At 52.9% G+C, this 13,084-nt stretch overlaps 1 protein-coding gene across 7 annotated transcripts in view; it reads right to left on the bottom strand.

Moving 5' to 3' along the window:
• Positions 1 to 13,084, bottom strand: part of LOC139049761 (latrophilin Cirl-like) — a 1,359,947-nt gene that overhangs the window by 104,462 nt on the left and 1,242,401 nt on the right. The window contains exon 1 of one of the 7 annotated variants that reach the window (XM_070525568.1): positions 3,892 to 3,985. The exons of the other annotated variants lie outside the window; for them this stretch is intronic. Coding sequence (XP_070381669.1) covers positions 3,892 to 3,976 — 85 coding nt within the window. The 5' untranslated portion in view covers positions 3,977 to 3,985. Of the gene's footprint in view, positions 1 to 3,891; positions 3,986 to 13,084 lie in introns of those variants that run through there. 7 annotated transcript variants of the gene reach the window in all.

Genomic DNA, 13,084 nt, shown 5'->3' on the forward strand with positions numbered 1-13,084 from the left:
GAGAGCTGCGGCTGCATCGCGACGTGCCCCCGTGGTATACACGTCTTCGCGGGCCTGATGGAAGCGCGTGCGTGCCACAACACGCAGGCCTGCTTGAGTTGGGAGAAGGAGACAGACGTGTGTGCCTTATAGCGAATAAATAAAGACGACATCACTGAACGTCGCCGTAAGAAACGTTACGGTGAGCTGGGCGAGCGTGAAAACTGTGGCGGCGCTTCGGCCAATCTCTAGGGCAGGCGCTTTTCGAACGGTTGAACAGAAACCAGGGAATCTTAATTCATCAGCGCACTATGCACCGATTAGCCCAGAAACAAGTGATCTTATGCTAATAATAATAATAATAATAATATATGGGGTTTTACGTGCCAAAACCACTTTCTGATTATGAGGCACGCCGTAGTGGAGGACTCCGGAAATTTTGACCACCTGGGGTTCTTTAACGTGCACCTAAATCTAAGCACACGGGTGTTTTCGCATTTCGGCCCCATCGAAATGCGGCCGCCGTGGCCGGGATTCGATCCCGCGACCTCGTGCTCAGCAGCCTAACACCATAGCCACTGAGCAACCACGGCGGGTGATCTTATGCTATCACGGAAACAACTTATACTGGGTAGATTGGAGGTTGAAAAACGACACTTTTATAGAACCGGAAAGCCTCTTTCGTAGCTGTGAGATCCAGAAAGACCAGAAAGAGATCCAGAGATCCAGATGCATACACATGTTCCCAACAGATCACCCATAACTTGCAAACGTCGAGGCCATTTGGCAGAGTGGGGAGACTCCACACAGAAAGCGAGAATTGGAATGACGTGTCAAGTTACAAAACAAGAGAACCAAGAGCCACGGCACGCAAACGTCCTGCGTCGTGAGTGAGGTGCTCAGATTTGTTGCGGGGCAGCCGCTCCAACATAGAAGAGACGGAAACCGGCGGTGCCCGCCTCCTTTATCTCAACTCAACTCAACTGGGCCGCGCGCAGGAAATCACTGAGCACGGACCGACCGGCTTCCGCACAGAGCGGGGTGAACCCCTCCACACGCTCCGCAGCGGTCAGAGGCCACGAGCTGGGGGCAATCAACGCTCATCCTGCTCCCACCTTACGAGCCCGCCGGCATTCAGAGCGCCCCCCTTCGTACCCTTGCGCCGCCGTCCCCCTCCTCCTCCCAAACCCCTGTGGCGCGCATGCCAGCAATGCTTTCTATACAGCGTACCAAGCACCAACCACTCGGCTCCTGTCCAGGGGACATGCGCAGCGCCGAATTCTCCTTTGTGTATCTACGCCTTTTCGACCGCACAACGTTGTCTACAGCTGCGTTGGGTCAGCGCTATCTCTCCGCAGGGTCCGTTCCTGCTCACAGCCCACGGCAGAGACCCAGGTGATCTCTGTTCGGTGCGGACGGCGGTGCCGATGTTTGCCCGGTTGCCCCGCGGGCACAGGAGGGGGTCCGCGCTCCTCTACCCTCATTCAACCGAGCCGTACATCAATCCGGCTAGACACACACACACACACACACACATCACACACACAGCTTGCCTGCTCCGCTTTGCACCGCAGGTGATCCCGTGTTTGACCACGGGATTCTATGCGATTCGGTCCGAACGCACCCCACACGTGCGAGGCGGTGGACGAGGGGGTGAAGCAAACCCCGGCCCGTACTGAACACGAGCTCTCGCACACCGGTATGTGTAGTAGTGGCGGGGCCAGCGACGAGATAAGGCCACAATGGAGGGCTAATTTTCACGCGACGCCTGCACGCGTGTAGTGCAGGCGAGACGAAAGGACAGGTGCTCGCCCGGTTCGCCCGCTCGACCGGGCCTGTTTGTCCAACGTCCGACGCGATCGTGCGATAGGCGCCGAAAGGAGCTCGTTATGGCTAGCGTAAGTTGGCGATGAATCGCAGCGAAGGTTTGACAGCGCGAAATCACGTGGGAAAGGTACACGCGGCTGTGTGTGCGTGTGTGTGTGTGTGTGTCGCGTTTCTTGACGAACTTGTTCCTTGTGTATTTTACCGCAGTGTTGCAGACTTTCGCCGCGAAGTAGAGGAGGTGGCTGGAATGCACTGGCCCGTCGAACGTTCCGCGCCGCGAGTTATCGGACAACGCATCGGTTCAACCCTTTTAGCGCGAAGTCGTCAAACACATTACCGATAAGCATCATCGTGCACACGGTGACGGGGCCGGTGGTAGGGACGAATATGGAGAGTGCAGGTGTCACTAAGCGTATACGAGGAGCCCCAATGTACAGGTGCCGAGGATGAACGGGTATGACGGCAATGGTGTATACGGCCGCGTCGTTGAGAAGATAAAAAAAAAGGAAAGGAAGACGGGCTGGCTATTCCTCTGACGCAAGAGCGTTGGCGTACATCGACACCTGCTCAGAGCGCCCACAATTGCAGGCGACCCATACCAACAGAGAACAAACAACTGTAGCAACTAAAATCATTATTACAGTGAAGTCTCACTATAACGAAACGGTATATAACGAAATAATGGATATAACGACGTATGTGAAATTGCCCTTGAAATTCCCGCAAACTTTCACATTGCAGAGCACGTAATATAGGATATAACGAAGTAATCCCGGATCCTCCTTCGACTTCGTTATAACGAGGTTTTGCTCTATTCTTATCATTAAAGAATTCAAACGGGCGGCATGCCCTCTTCGCTTCCGGTAGGGTCGCGCGGACAAGAACGGCGTGCCGGCCAAGCATCGCGCGCACGTCCGATGTGTTCCTCGCGTGCTTTACACGGAGAGAGGACTTCCGAGGCCGCGCCCGTCGCTGCTACACGATGTAATTTTCGTCCATTGCTCGCGCGGCTCCGCGCACGGGGCGGAGTGCCCTGCTCCTGCCCCTTGCCCCTGGCGTGGCGGTTGCCGCAGCGCGCGCCTAAAAGCAAAAGAAAAAAGAAAAGAAGAAGGAGAAGCCGCCCAAAGGACCGCTCGACTCCCGTGCGGCGGGATGGAAGACGACGGCGCGGCGGGAGACGAGATAATCGAAAAACGGGCGCCGCACAGGCCAACGCGTTTTGCGGCGGCCGCGGAGCCGCCCTCGGCTGGCCGTGCGCGATTCGAAAGGGGCAAGAGCTTTTGTACGGGGATGTCCACTGCCGCATCGGCGCCCCTATAAGGCACGGGATCGAGCCAGGAGAAGTGGCGAGTAGCTTAATTTTGCCGGTCGTCGTTTCACTGGAATTTGAAAAGTCTTCGACGAAGAAGCGAGCTCGAGCGACGGTGGTTTCAAATCGAAGGTTAGCGGACAAAGTTGCGAAGCACCTTTGCGGGGGCGCGAACGAAATTGTACTTGTAATGAACCGTCCGACTGGACAGTAGAACCAAAGGAACCGGTGATTAATTGGTTAGCTTGTCGCACCCCTATTAAAGGAGCAGGTATTTTACGTGAAACCCGCCGTGGTTGCTCAGTGGCTATGGTGTTGGGCTGCTGAGCACGAGGTCGCGGGATCGAATCCCGGCCACGGCGGCCGCATTTCGATGGGGGCGAAATGCGAAAACACCCGTGTGCTTAGATTTAGGTGCACGTTAAAGAACCCCAGGTGGTCAAAATTTCCGGAGTCCTCCACTACGGCGTGCCTCATAATCAGAAAGTGGTTTTGGCACGTAAAACCCCAAATATTATTATTATTATTATTTTACGTGAAAGACCGTAACACTTCATAACATGGTGTCACAATGCTCTTATGCGGTTACGTGGGGACATGGAATATAGACGCAATCGGACGTTTGTTGTTCTTTTTTTCCTTTCTAGTTACGACGATGTCGAACGGCTTTTCAGTGTAACAGTTCTGAGATAAATTGGCCAACCTACTCAAGCTACGAGCGTGCCTCATTAAAGCGTTTTCCAAGCGGATGCTCAAGCTGAAGCAAAACCACTTACGGGTAAGTTGAACTCGGCAACAAGAGGTTGTTAGGAGAAGCAGACACTGGTCTTGTAGTAAACTCTGCGCGGTGCGACTGGCCATTCCTCTTGCAGCGCCAGGCAACGAAGAGCACGCAGCATATGTTATTGCGCGCACATCATGCCCTCACGGACGCAATATTGCAACAGAAAGGGGGGGGGGGGGGGGGGAGTTGTTGGCCTCGCCAGCACGCAACTTCGCGACTAGCCGACCTCTGAGCGTCGCGAGGTATACCATTATTCTTTTTTTTTTTCGCTGCCCTACGCCCTTCCGTCGGTGCGTAAACACGTGTCACGAACAACAATGGCTGACCCCGGGCGCGCACGCGCGTCCCAGTAATTACCAGCGACGGCTGTCGATTCAAAAGGAAGCCCCTCAATCAGGCAGCGCCACTTCGTGCCTGCCTGGTCGCTCGTTCGCTGCCCAAAGAGGTTTCGCGGGGCTAAAAGCCCCGTCACGTGACGCGTGCTGTATGGCTTTGTTCAGACGTCACGGGGGCTGTTGTTGCTGCGCTTTCTGCGCATGCGTGCATACGGCGTCTGTAGCCCGACGGTAGCTGCGCTCTCTCCAAGGCTTGCGGTCAGTGACTTCCTGGAGGAGTAAGTTCCTGGAGCGCGACAGACTTGCGCATTTCGTCGCGATGACTTAAAGGTTCTTCTAATGAATTCGATGCGAGCGCGTCGAGTCAAAAGTCGGGTTGAACCGGACACCACCCACCAACGTTGGGACTGTAACGCACAATGAAGTCCAGGCTGCCAAAACAGTCAGTTCATTGTTTTGCTTTTCTTTTGTCGCGGAACATACGTTTGAATGCGTAAGGCCTGTACATGCGTATAATATCGCGCTAACTTTCTTTAATTCAGTTGAACTGTCATTAACACACCTCACTTGCGAATATGCCCCCCACCCATCTCCCCCGAGATCACTTCTTTATCGTTTGTTCGCTCTGTGAAGGGCCCTACCTGATGATTCAACATATATCGTGAAACTGCTAGTTCGTCCGTCCGTCCTCCCCTACACGCGCTCCCAACTTTCTTCATCTCACTGCGATTTGCGTTGTAATAGGCACGTTTCGAACGTACCCAGCCAGCAAACGTGAACTCAATACCAGGGCTCACTTGCCGTCGAAACGTGTGATTTGCGCGCGCTGAACATCTATAACGACGACGCCACCACCCCCTTCTTGTACACCGACGCTATACAGTTCTGCGCCGCATACCCCTCGGAGGCAGCACAGCGGCCCCACGCTAAAAACAAGCCCTCGTCTCCGAGCTGCAAGCTAAATGCGCCCTCCTAATAGACGAATATGACTTCCAACTGCTCCCGAAACTGCCCACTTTTTTTTCCCGGGAACAGACGCGAAATCACAAGGTCGACTCGATGAAGGGTCGAAGCCCAAACTTCCTTTCTTTGTTCTTGTTTCGTCTGCTCGTTTTCTGGTTTGTTTCGTCTGTTTGGTGTCTCGTTTTCCTTGCCCCTCTCTCACTCTTTTTTTCGTCTGCTTGTATTTGCGGTTTTCTTTTTCGTCTGCTTCGTTTTCTCCCCAATAGCCAAAATCATTCTGCGTGAGCCCCGTTACGTATATAGGCGGCGCCATATATCTCCTCGGCGCCATTTTCTGGAGCGGTAGTAACGTCTTCCCGGAGCACTTTTCGGAGCCACTCTGAGTGCCCTGGCGAAGCAAATTGCAGCGAACAAGAGCGGGAGCATCAGGTGAGGTCTACGATATACGGGGCCACGGTAATTTTCGGAGTGCACGCAAACTCGTCAGCTCACGGAAGCAATGAGGGACCCCCCCCCTCGCCCACCCTCTCCTTTCCGTACAAGTAGTGGAGCATGGCATCCAAGGATGCTGCTTTCCTTTCATTTTTTTTTCTTTTTTCGGTACTGAAGACGAAGCCGAAGCCTAGCTACGACTATTTACCAAGTAACAACCCTGCGCGCCGGTTAGCGCACTTGTGGTGAAGTAAGGAGGGTCGTCCGCGCGGCCGTCTTGAACCCTCGTGTCGTGCTTACAGGCTCGCTCGAGTAAACGGCAATTCTGTGCAGTGCAGTTGCACAGTTCAGAGACTTTACGCAACGTAGGCGACGTCAACGTCCGAACTTTCTCATTCTCTTAACCCCTTCCCCATTTCAGGGCAGGCAACCAAGCTCATTCTTGGCTAACCTATCTGCTTTTCATTTATCATTTTCTTTCTTTCTATCTATCTATCTATCTATCTATCTATCTATCTATCTATCTATCTATCTATCTATCTATCTATCTATCTGTGCAATATGGGGAAGAATGCGATCTGAACAAACACCTCTCTGGCAGATTAGAATTTAAAAAAAAAAACGCCATGATTCGCTGTGCGTTTCGGGCCGAGTACTTCGCGGCAGAATGGACGTACATAATGTTTTCGCATTTCTTGCAGCGACTCCTTCAGACCGTAATACCTTAGACAATAAGGGACTACTTGTCGTAGCTGAGGCACTGCCTGAGGAACTCCGAACGATTTACTGCTTTTGGTGTTGCAAAGCAGTAAGGAGGGAGGGGGGGAGGGGCCAAGAGACAAGCCATAGTTATTGTCTGTGGTCTTTCTTGATAATATATCGGCCTAAGCCACACTATCGCTGCTTAAACATGAACGATACATACGAACTCGTTCAAATTTACGCTCCGCTAAGCCTCCTTTCACTCAGCATTAACGTAAATCAAAACCATTAATATCAGTTCTGCGCCTCCAATGCCACCGTGCTTATCCTACCCTGCGTCCTCGACAATACTGCACACAACTAGAGATACTATGTCGATACAAACTTTCTCTAACCGGACGTGCCTTTATATACTGCCAAGAGCGAGGAGCGTGCGCATGGGAAGGCGTGGACGCGACGCAAGCCTCGGTGAGGACCCAGACAAAAGACCAAAACCACCGATGCGAAAGAAAGAAAGAAAGAAAGAAAGAAAGAAAGAAAGAAAAAGAAAGAAAGAAAGAAGAAAAGAAACGAAGGAAGGAAGAAAGGAAATGAATAAATAAGGAGAAGAAGGACGGCAAAATGCGGGCGCCTTGGTTGCCCGCTGGCTCCGCTATCGTTTCGACGGCGCGCGTTCGACGGTGCCAAATCGTCTTCGCGCCAGAAAGATAAAAGAAAGAAGGCAGGTAAAGGAACGAAACGAAAAGGGGAAACCGATAAAAAAAAAAAAGGAGTGAGAGCAACCACGCCACCGCGATGCAGGATTCTACCTCGATCGGCGGCGTGCTAGATGGCGTGGCGACCTTTGCAGCTGTCAGGGAAACGTGCCCGCACGGTCGCGCGCGCCGATGTTCCTTGTGTTCATTTCTTTTTTTTTTTTCAACCTCCTTTCCTCTTTCGTACACGCTGCGCGCGCGTACATCGCCGCTTATATATATAACTGCGGCCGTCGCCGCCGAAAAGTGCTTTCGGCACGATTCTGCGGGCGGATTTCTGGCACCTTCCCTTTCGGCTCCGCTCTTTCCTTTCCTCGGTGCTTCGATTCCTGTTCTTCGTCCCTTTCTTTCACTTTCTCGCTCGCTAAGGTGTGCGGGCGAAAAGGCGCTGTTCTAGACTCCGCGCGCCCGCAAATCAAACGCCCCGAGAGTAGGAGTGAAAAGGTGAAGCGGAACTTGAAGCGTGCTGGTGCCCCGGACGGATGGGAAGAAACGCCGTTGTTCCGATCCCCGCCCGCAGCATTCCTTCTTCTCTTAACTTCCGATAGCGCTCGGAGATTGAGCAACGCGATGGCAGGGCTGAGACTGCCTTCTTCTCTTGCGCAATGACGCTCGTCGACGCCGTCTTTTGTCCGGGGTCTCGACCTTTTTGAGGTCTCGCAACCTCGGGGTTGTTCGGGAACGGTCTGTGGGGTGGTCGGTTCGGCGGTAATCGGCAGCGGGTAAAGAGGTTCATTCACGCTAAAAAAAAGCAGTGAAAACGTAAATGTACACTGAATTCGTAGACTAAATACATGGCTTGTAAATTTAGCTTTCATTTTATTACGAAAGGAGAGCTTTAAAAGAACACCTCACCGGCACAAAGCGATTTCTTGTTGGTCCTTAGCGCACCTCTTTTAGGAGTGGTCACCGAAAACAACCATACTTTTCGTCGTCGTTGTCGTCCTATATTTACAAGCGACAACCGCGCTCAATGACGTCAACCATCAATACCCGCAATGTGTGCCCCCGTAAGTCACACACGGGGCCCGCCTAATTCGTTATGGGCCTGTTTACGCTCGAGCCTCCCATCGCCGCAAGCCGCACCGCACGCGTGCGGTCGCGCGAAATATTGCACATATCGAACGCTTGTGCATAAATTTCCGTTTAGACTGTGTGTAAACCGCACACATTGTAAACAGAAATTTGTGCAGAAGCGTTCGACATGTGCAATTTTGCGCACGACCGCACGCGTGCGGTACACGGCTTGCGGCGATGGGAGGCTCGAGCGTAAATAGGGCCCTATAACTCCGACCTGACACAGTTCACTCAGTTGCGGCTCGCACCCCATGAATGGCGGAAGCACGCGCCTCTTTGCATATTTGCTTATCTACTGTAGAGAATAGAACAATGTGGGAGTTGCTATGACGTAGGCGTGGCGTGGTAAACGGAACAATGGCAAAAAAAAAAGCAACGGTAACGATGGTAAAAAGAGGGAGGCAGGAGGGGGGGGGCGGGATTGTATGGGATGAGACGGCTGGCCTCCTTTCACGAAGATCTCGACATGGGATCCATTAAAGGACATCTCACGCGCTAGAGGAAGGTGAGGGGGAGGACCTATTTTTCAACGCAAGAGAGATCGCGCGAAGCTCGGCCCTCAGATTCCTCGAAGAGCTCCGTTGTGAAGCGCTAAGCGACGGCCGTTCAGCGTCGCACGACTTAAAGAAGAGCGCAAATAAAAAAGTGAAAGAAATAAAACAGAAAAAAGTAAAAAGAAAGAAGGGCAATCCCTCTTTCAAAGCAACCAAAAATTTGAAGAAGCAGAAAGCGCCAGGGAGCGCGGACAAACGCGCAACTTCTTTTGCATGAACACTCAGCCCGAAGCGAAGCAGCAGCCTACAGGGGCCGGCCTAAACGATGGTACTAACGCCAAAGATGGGGATGAGTAGAGGGGGAGGGGGGGTTAGGTAACGCGTCTCGAGGCTGCCCACCATAGTCCCGTCCTCGCCTTCACCTTTCCCTTTGCCCCGCTTGGAAGAGGACAGCGCTGATGGATCGCTTCCCATTGGACGCGTGACTCCCAGATTTGCGGTCGCCCCCCTTCTCTCTCGCTCGCCTCTCCTCCGCCCCTCACTTGTGCTCGTGGCCGGCGAGGAAGTCGGGCTGGCGCCCGCGCTATAGCCATCGAAATGCGCGGCGCCGTGAAAGCCACAAATTGGCGTCGGAGGCCAATCAAGCTGCGCGAGCACGGGCACATTTAGGCGGCCGGAGAGAGGTACACTCCTCTCAGTACAGTCCGACGCCGTTACAACGAACGCTCTTCGCTACGAGATGACCGGTGCAACGAAAGGGACTATACATGGTGTGGCCAGCTTCCTATTTTTTTTTAAATTTTGCACATGTATTTGCGAGCGCCGCTACAGCTAATAATCTTTCTGTCTGTTCAACGAAAGAACCTACTACGTGTCCCTGCAGGTGACAGTTTTATTCTTTTAGAACGAAGTAACGACAAGGTGAGGCCAGAAACTTGGCCACTGTTGTAACTCTGCGTTCTAAGCCAGTGACCCTGCGGACACTGACGAACACTCGGCCGCACACACTCTAGTGATGGCGATTCGAGAGACGTTACCAGACTTCGATTCTCCTCTGCTTAGCACGGTAACTTGGGCGTGTTTGTAATTCCGCACGGATGCTACGTATCGCAAAAAAAAAAAGAAACGTATTATACGGAAGGACGCGAGGGAAGGCAAGAAGCGTTGTGCGTTTAAGTGCTCGTCCCTTCTTTACTTTATACCTCGTGGCTTCGTTCCTTTCTTTAAATTCGTTTTGATTTTCGTTTTTACGCTTTCTAGCAACCATGCACTTCATTCAGCTGTTTCTTGCTTCACTGCCGGGACTTCAAGCTGAGCACGCTGCAAGCACATGCGAGCGCACGCGGCAGCCACCCTCCTAGATCGTTCAGCTACGCCCCACGTCGCTGCACCGAATTAGCGATGCAGAGTGCAGAGAAACACGCAGCAAGCGACAGCGCACGTATCCCCCCTCCTCCCCCACCGCGCTTCTCTGCCACCGAAACAGCGGCGCCACTGCGAGGCAGCACGTTCCGGCCAGGAGGACACCACCGGCCCGCGATGCTCGCGTAGCCTTTGGAATGTGCTATGGGCTCCGAGAAGAAGCAGAGAGGGAGAGAGAGTTTACCCTAATGACAGCGGCGTGGGATAGATCACCGAGCCGCATCTACACGTAAGCCTGCTGCTCCTTCAAGCGACCCCCTTGCAGTGCATTTATCTTTCCTTTTCTGGCCTAAGCCGCGCGGTATACGCGCGTTATTGGACGGGCGCCTCCCATACTGTTTGCGAGACCGTGCGGCCGCCGGACGTCCTCTCCACTAGTGGCCTGCCTCGACAGGGTTTAGGTGGAGGCGAGGGTGGGCGCGGGTGGGTTAGGCGGATTGAAAGCGGTCCTCCTCCTCCTCGTCCCTGCGGTCCCGTAGAGGAGAGATCCTCGGGGGTGATCACGTTGGAAAATCGAGCGTTTCGGGGCCGGACGCGTTACTCGAGATGAACGAGCGCTCGGCAAAGACAAACTTCAGGCTGGTTAAGTGACGTGATTGCGAAGATTGAGCTAATTAATTGACGAGGTATTTGACGTCCCGAAGCGACTCGCGGGTTATCAGAGACATCGCAGTGGGGTGCGCAGCGATCGGATTAGTTTCGACCACCTGGGGATTTCTTTGATGTGCACCGTAAGGCACGGTGCACGAGTGTTTCTTTTTAGCACCAGTCGTGGTTCCGCACCGGTCGTGCTTCGGAATCGAGCCCACGACCTCGTCGTACTCGACAACAGAGCGCCCTTGTCACTAGCTTAGTAAAGACTGCGGTGAGGACTCGGACTGTGCAGGAGGACTTATTTCGTATCTTATAGCCAATACGCTGAGGCTTTGCGCAGGTGCGTCCGATTGTTATTTACTGAACGGCGGTGTACACTTGACGGCCTAAACGACACTTTCTCTTGTACATGTTCAATATTCGTCATTACGATCGTCTCGTCTTAGTCATCACTTGTGTTTAAGTCCTTTCTTGTAACTTGTCTCCCATCGACGCTTGACAGCAGACCATAACCTGACGAGTGACACCGACATGTCGATTCTTGCGAGAACTAAAAAAAAAGCAAGAAAAAAAAAACCACCCTGTCATTCTCTCTGAACCACGCTATGAGTATTAATGTCACGCAACTTTTGTCCTCGAGAGCCAGCTGCTGCCCCCTGAACCCCCTGAAGTGGTGCTCCCTATGTCAAATAATGTGACAATCAGGCACGTCTGTCAATTCGGAGCACTGCATCTCTTACATAACTGTGCCTTCGCCTCTTTAACTTGTTACCTTCTTTGTCCTTTTTCTTACTGCACTCGGAAGCCGTGCAATCTTTCATAATCACAGCAATCCAATTCTGCAGTACTTATTGAGTTTCTGTACACTGTAGGTTGACTTACAAAGCATTTTCTTTCCTTCAAAAAATACTGAAAACTACAGCATGTGAAGGTAGAATCACCGCCTACTTCCATGTCCCTTTGTAACTTAAGAAAAGTACGGCAGATCCAGTGAGAATCACGAAGTCGAGGTAGAAGACTCGAGACATGTAAGACTCACCGGCTCCGTCGTCTTTTCATTGCAACACCCATCCCCCCCCACATACACACACACGCGGGGAAGCTCAAACCAAAATATATAAAAAAGAAAGATTCAAGAGAGGACCACGCAACTGTCGGCAAGTCGAAACTAGCGTTTGATATGGCCCGCGTTCTTTCTTCTCCTCTGTTCGGCCTCATCTTCCCGAGGATTGTTCAAGAAATCTCGGCCGAAAGACGGACGGACCGCACCGTACGTACAGCGGATGAGATTACCTCCGCTCAGAGAAAAAAGACCCGAGCCGGGCCCTCACTAGTGCCTCTCTGAGGAAGAAAAGAGATTCGGATTTCTTGGCTCCCTCGGCACCGGCTTTGAGACCGCAGCACGAAAAGTACCGCAGGCGGAGATCGAGGGTGGGGGTGGGTGGGGGAGGATTGGAGAAGAAACGGCACTCTCGGGCCAATCACACGGTACCTCGGAGTGAACAACGGACGGAGTCAGTGAAGTGGACCATGTTTCAATGCGAAGATGTAAAAAAAGAGAACGGCCAAGAGAAGGCAGCGCTAAAGAAAGCGTGTCGCAAAGGGCAGTAAGGTCTCGACCGCACGGACAAGGTGGGGGCACCAAAGACTGTCGACAACGCAAAAAGAAGCACCGCCCCGCAACCTGAGCTGGGAACGGAGGGAGGGGGGGGGGTGAGGGGGGAGGTCGGCCAGCCGGCGGCGCGTTGTTATACAGCGAGCCGAGCGACAAAACCCCGGAGTCACGACGTTCGCAACCAAAGCCTTCGCTGCTTGAAGAAACCTTGCGAGGTTGAAGAAAAGAGGCTAGCGCTGAAGTCCGAGCTCTCGTGTGTGTGTTTTCTTTTTTGTTCTTTGCTCGTATCTCGAGACGGCCCCGCAGGCTCCGTTCCGAGGCCCGCCAGGGTGAAGTCGTTCTGTATTCGTAGAGAATGTCGCAGAACTGGCGGCACGGTCGCCAGTTCGAAGTCTGAAAACAGCCTCTGTATCTCGAAAACACCGCGTAGCGTGTCTCTTGTCTCATTCTCGCGGCGCCGGAGCGATCGAACGATATCCGAAGATGGGATGCAGAGAAAATGGGAAGGGAAGTGATGCCCGAAGCTTCGGCTTTATTATGTTCTTTAAAAAAAGAAAAAAAAAGAACGTTTCACTCGATTCTACAGAACAACCCGCGGCGCATCGTCAGCTGTTGACCGGCGAGTCCCTCTAGTGGAGGTAGATAACTGAGAACTTCGCGCCACTGGCGGTGATGCCCCAGGCCGCGGACGCTCGAGCAGGGTACATTGTACATTGCAGTCGGAACCTGTGCCTCCGTAGCATTCTGCAAACTTCGAAAGAACACCGCGAAGTCTCTCGTTCTTTCTCTCTGGCTA

The sequence above is a fragment of the Dermacentor albipictus genome, chromosome 9, assembly GCF_038994185.2.
Source record: "Dermacentor albipictus isolate Rhodes 1998 colony chromosome 9, USDA_Dalb.pri_finalv2, whole genome shotgun sequence".
NCBI classification, from domain to species: Eukaryota; Metazoa; Arthropoda; class Arachnida; order Ixodida; family Ixodidae; genus Dermacentor; species Dermacentor albipictus.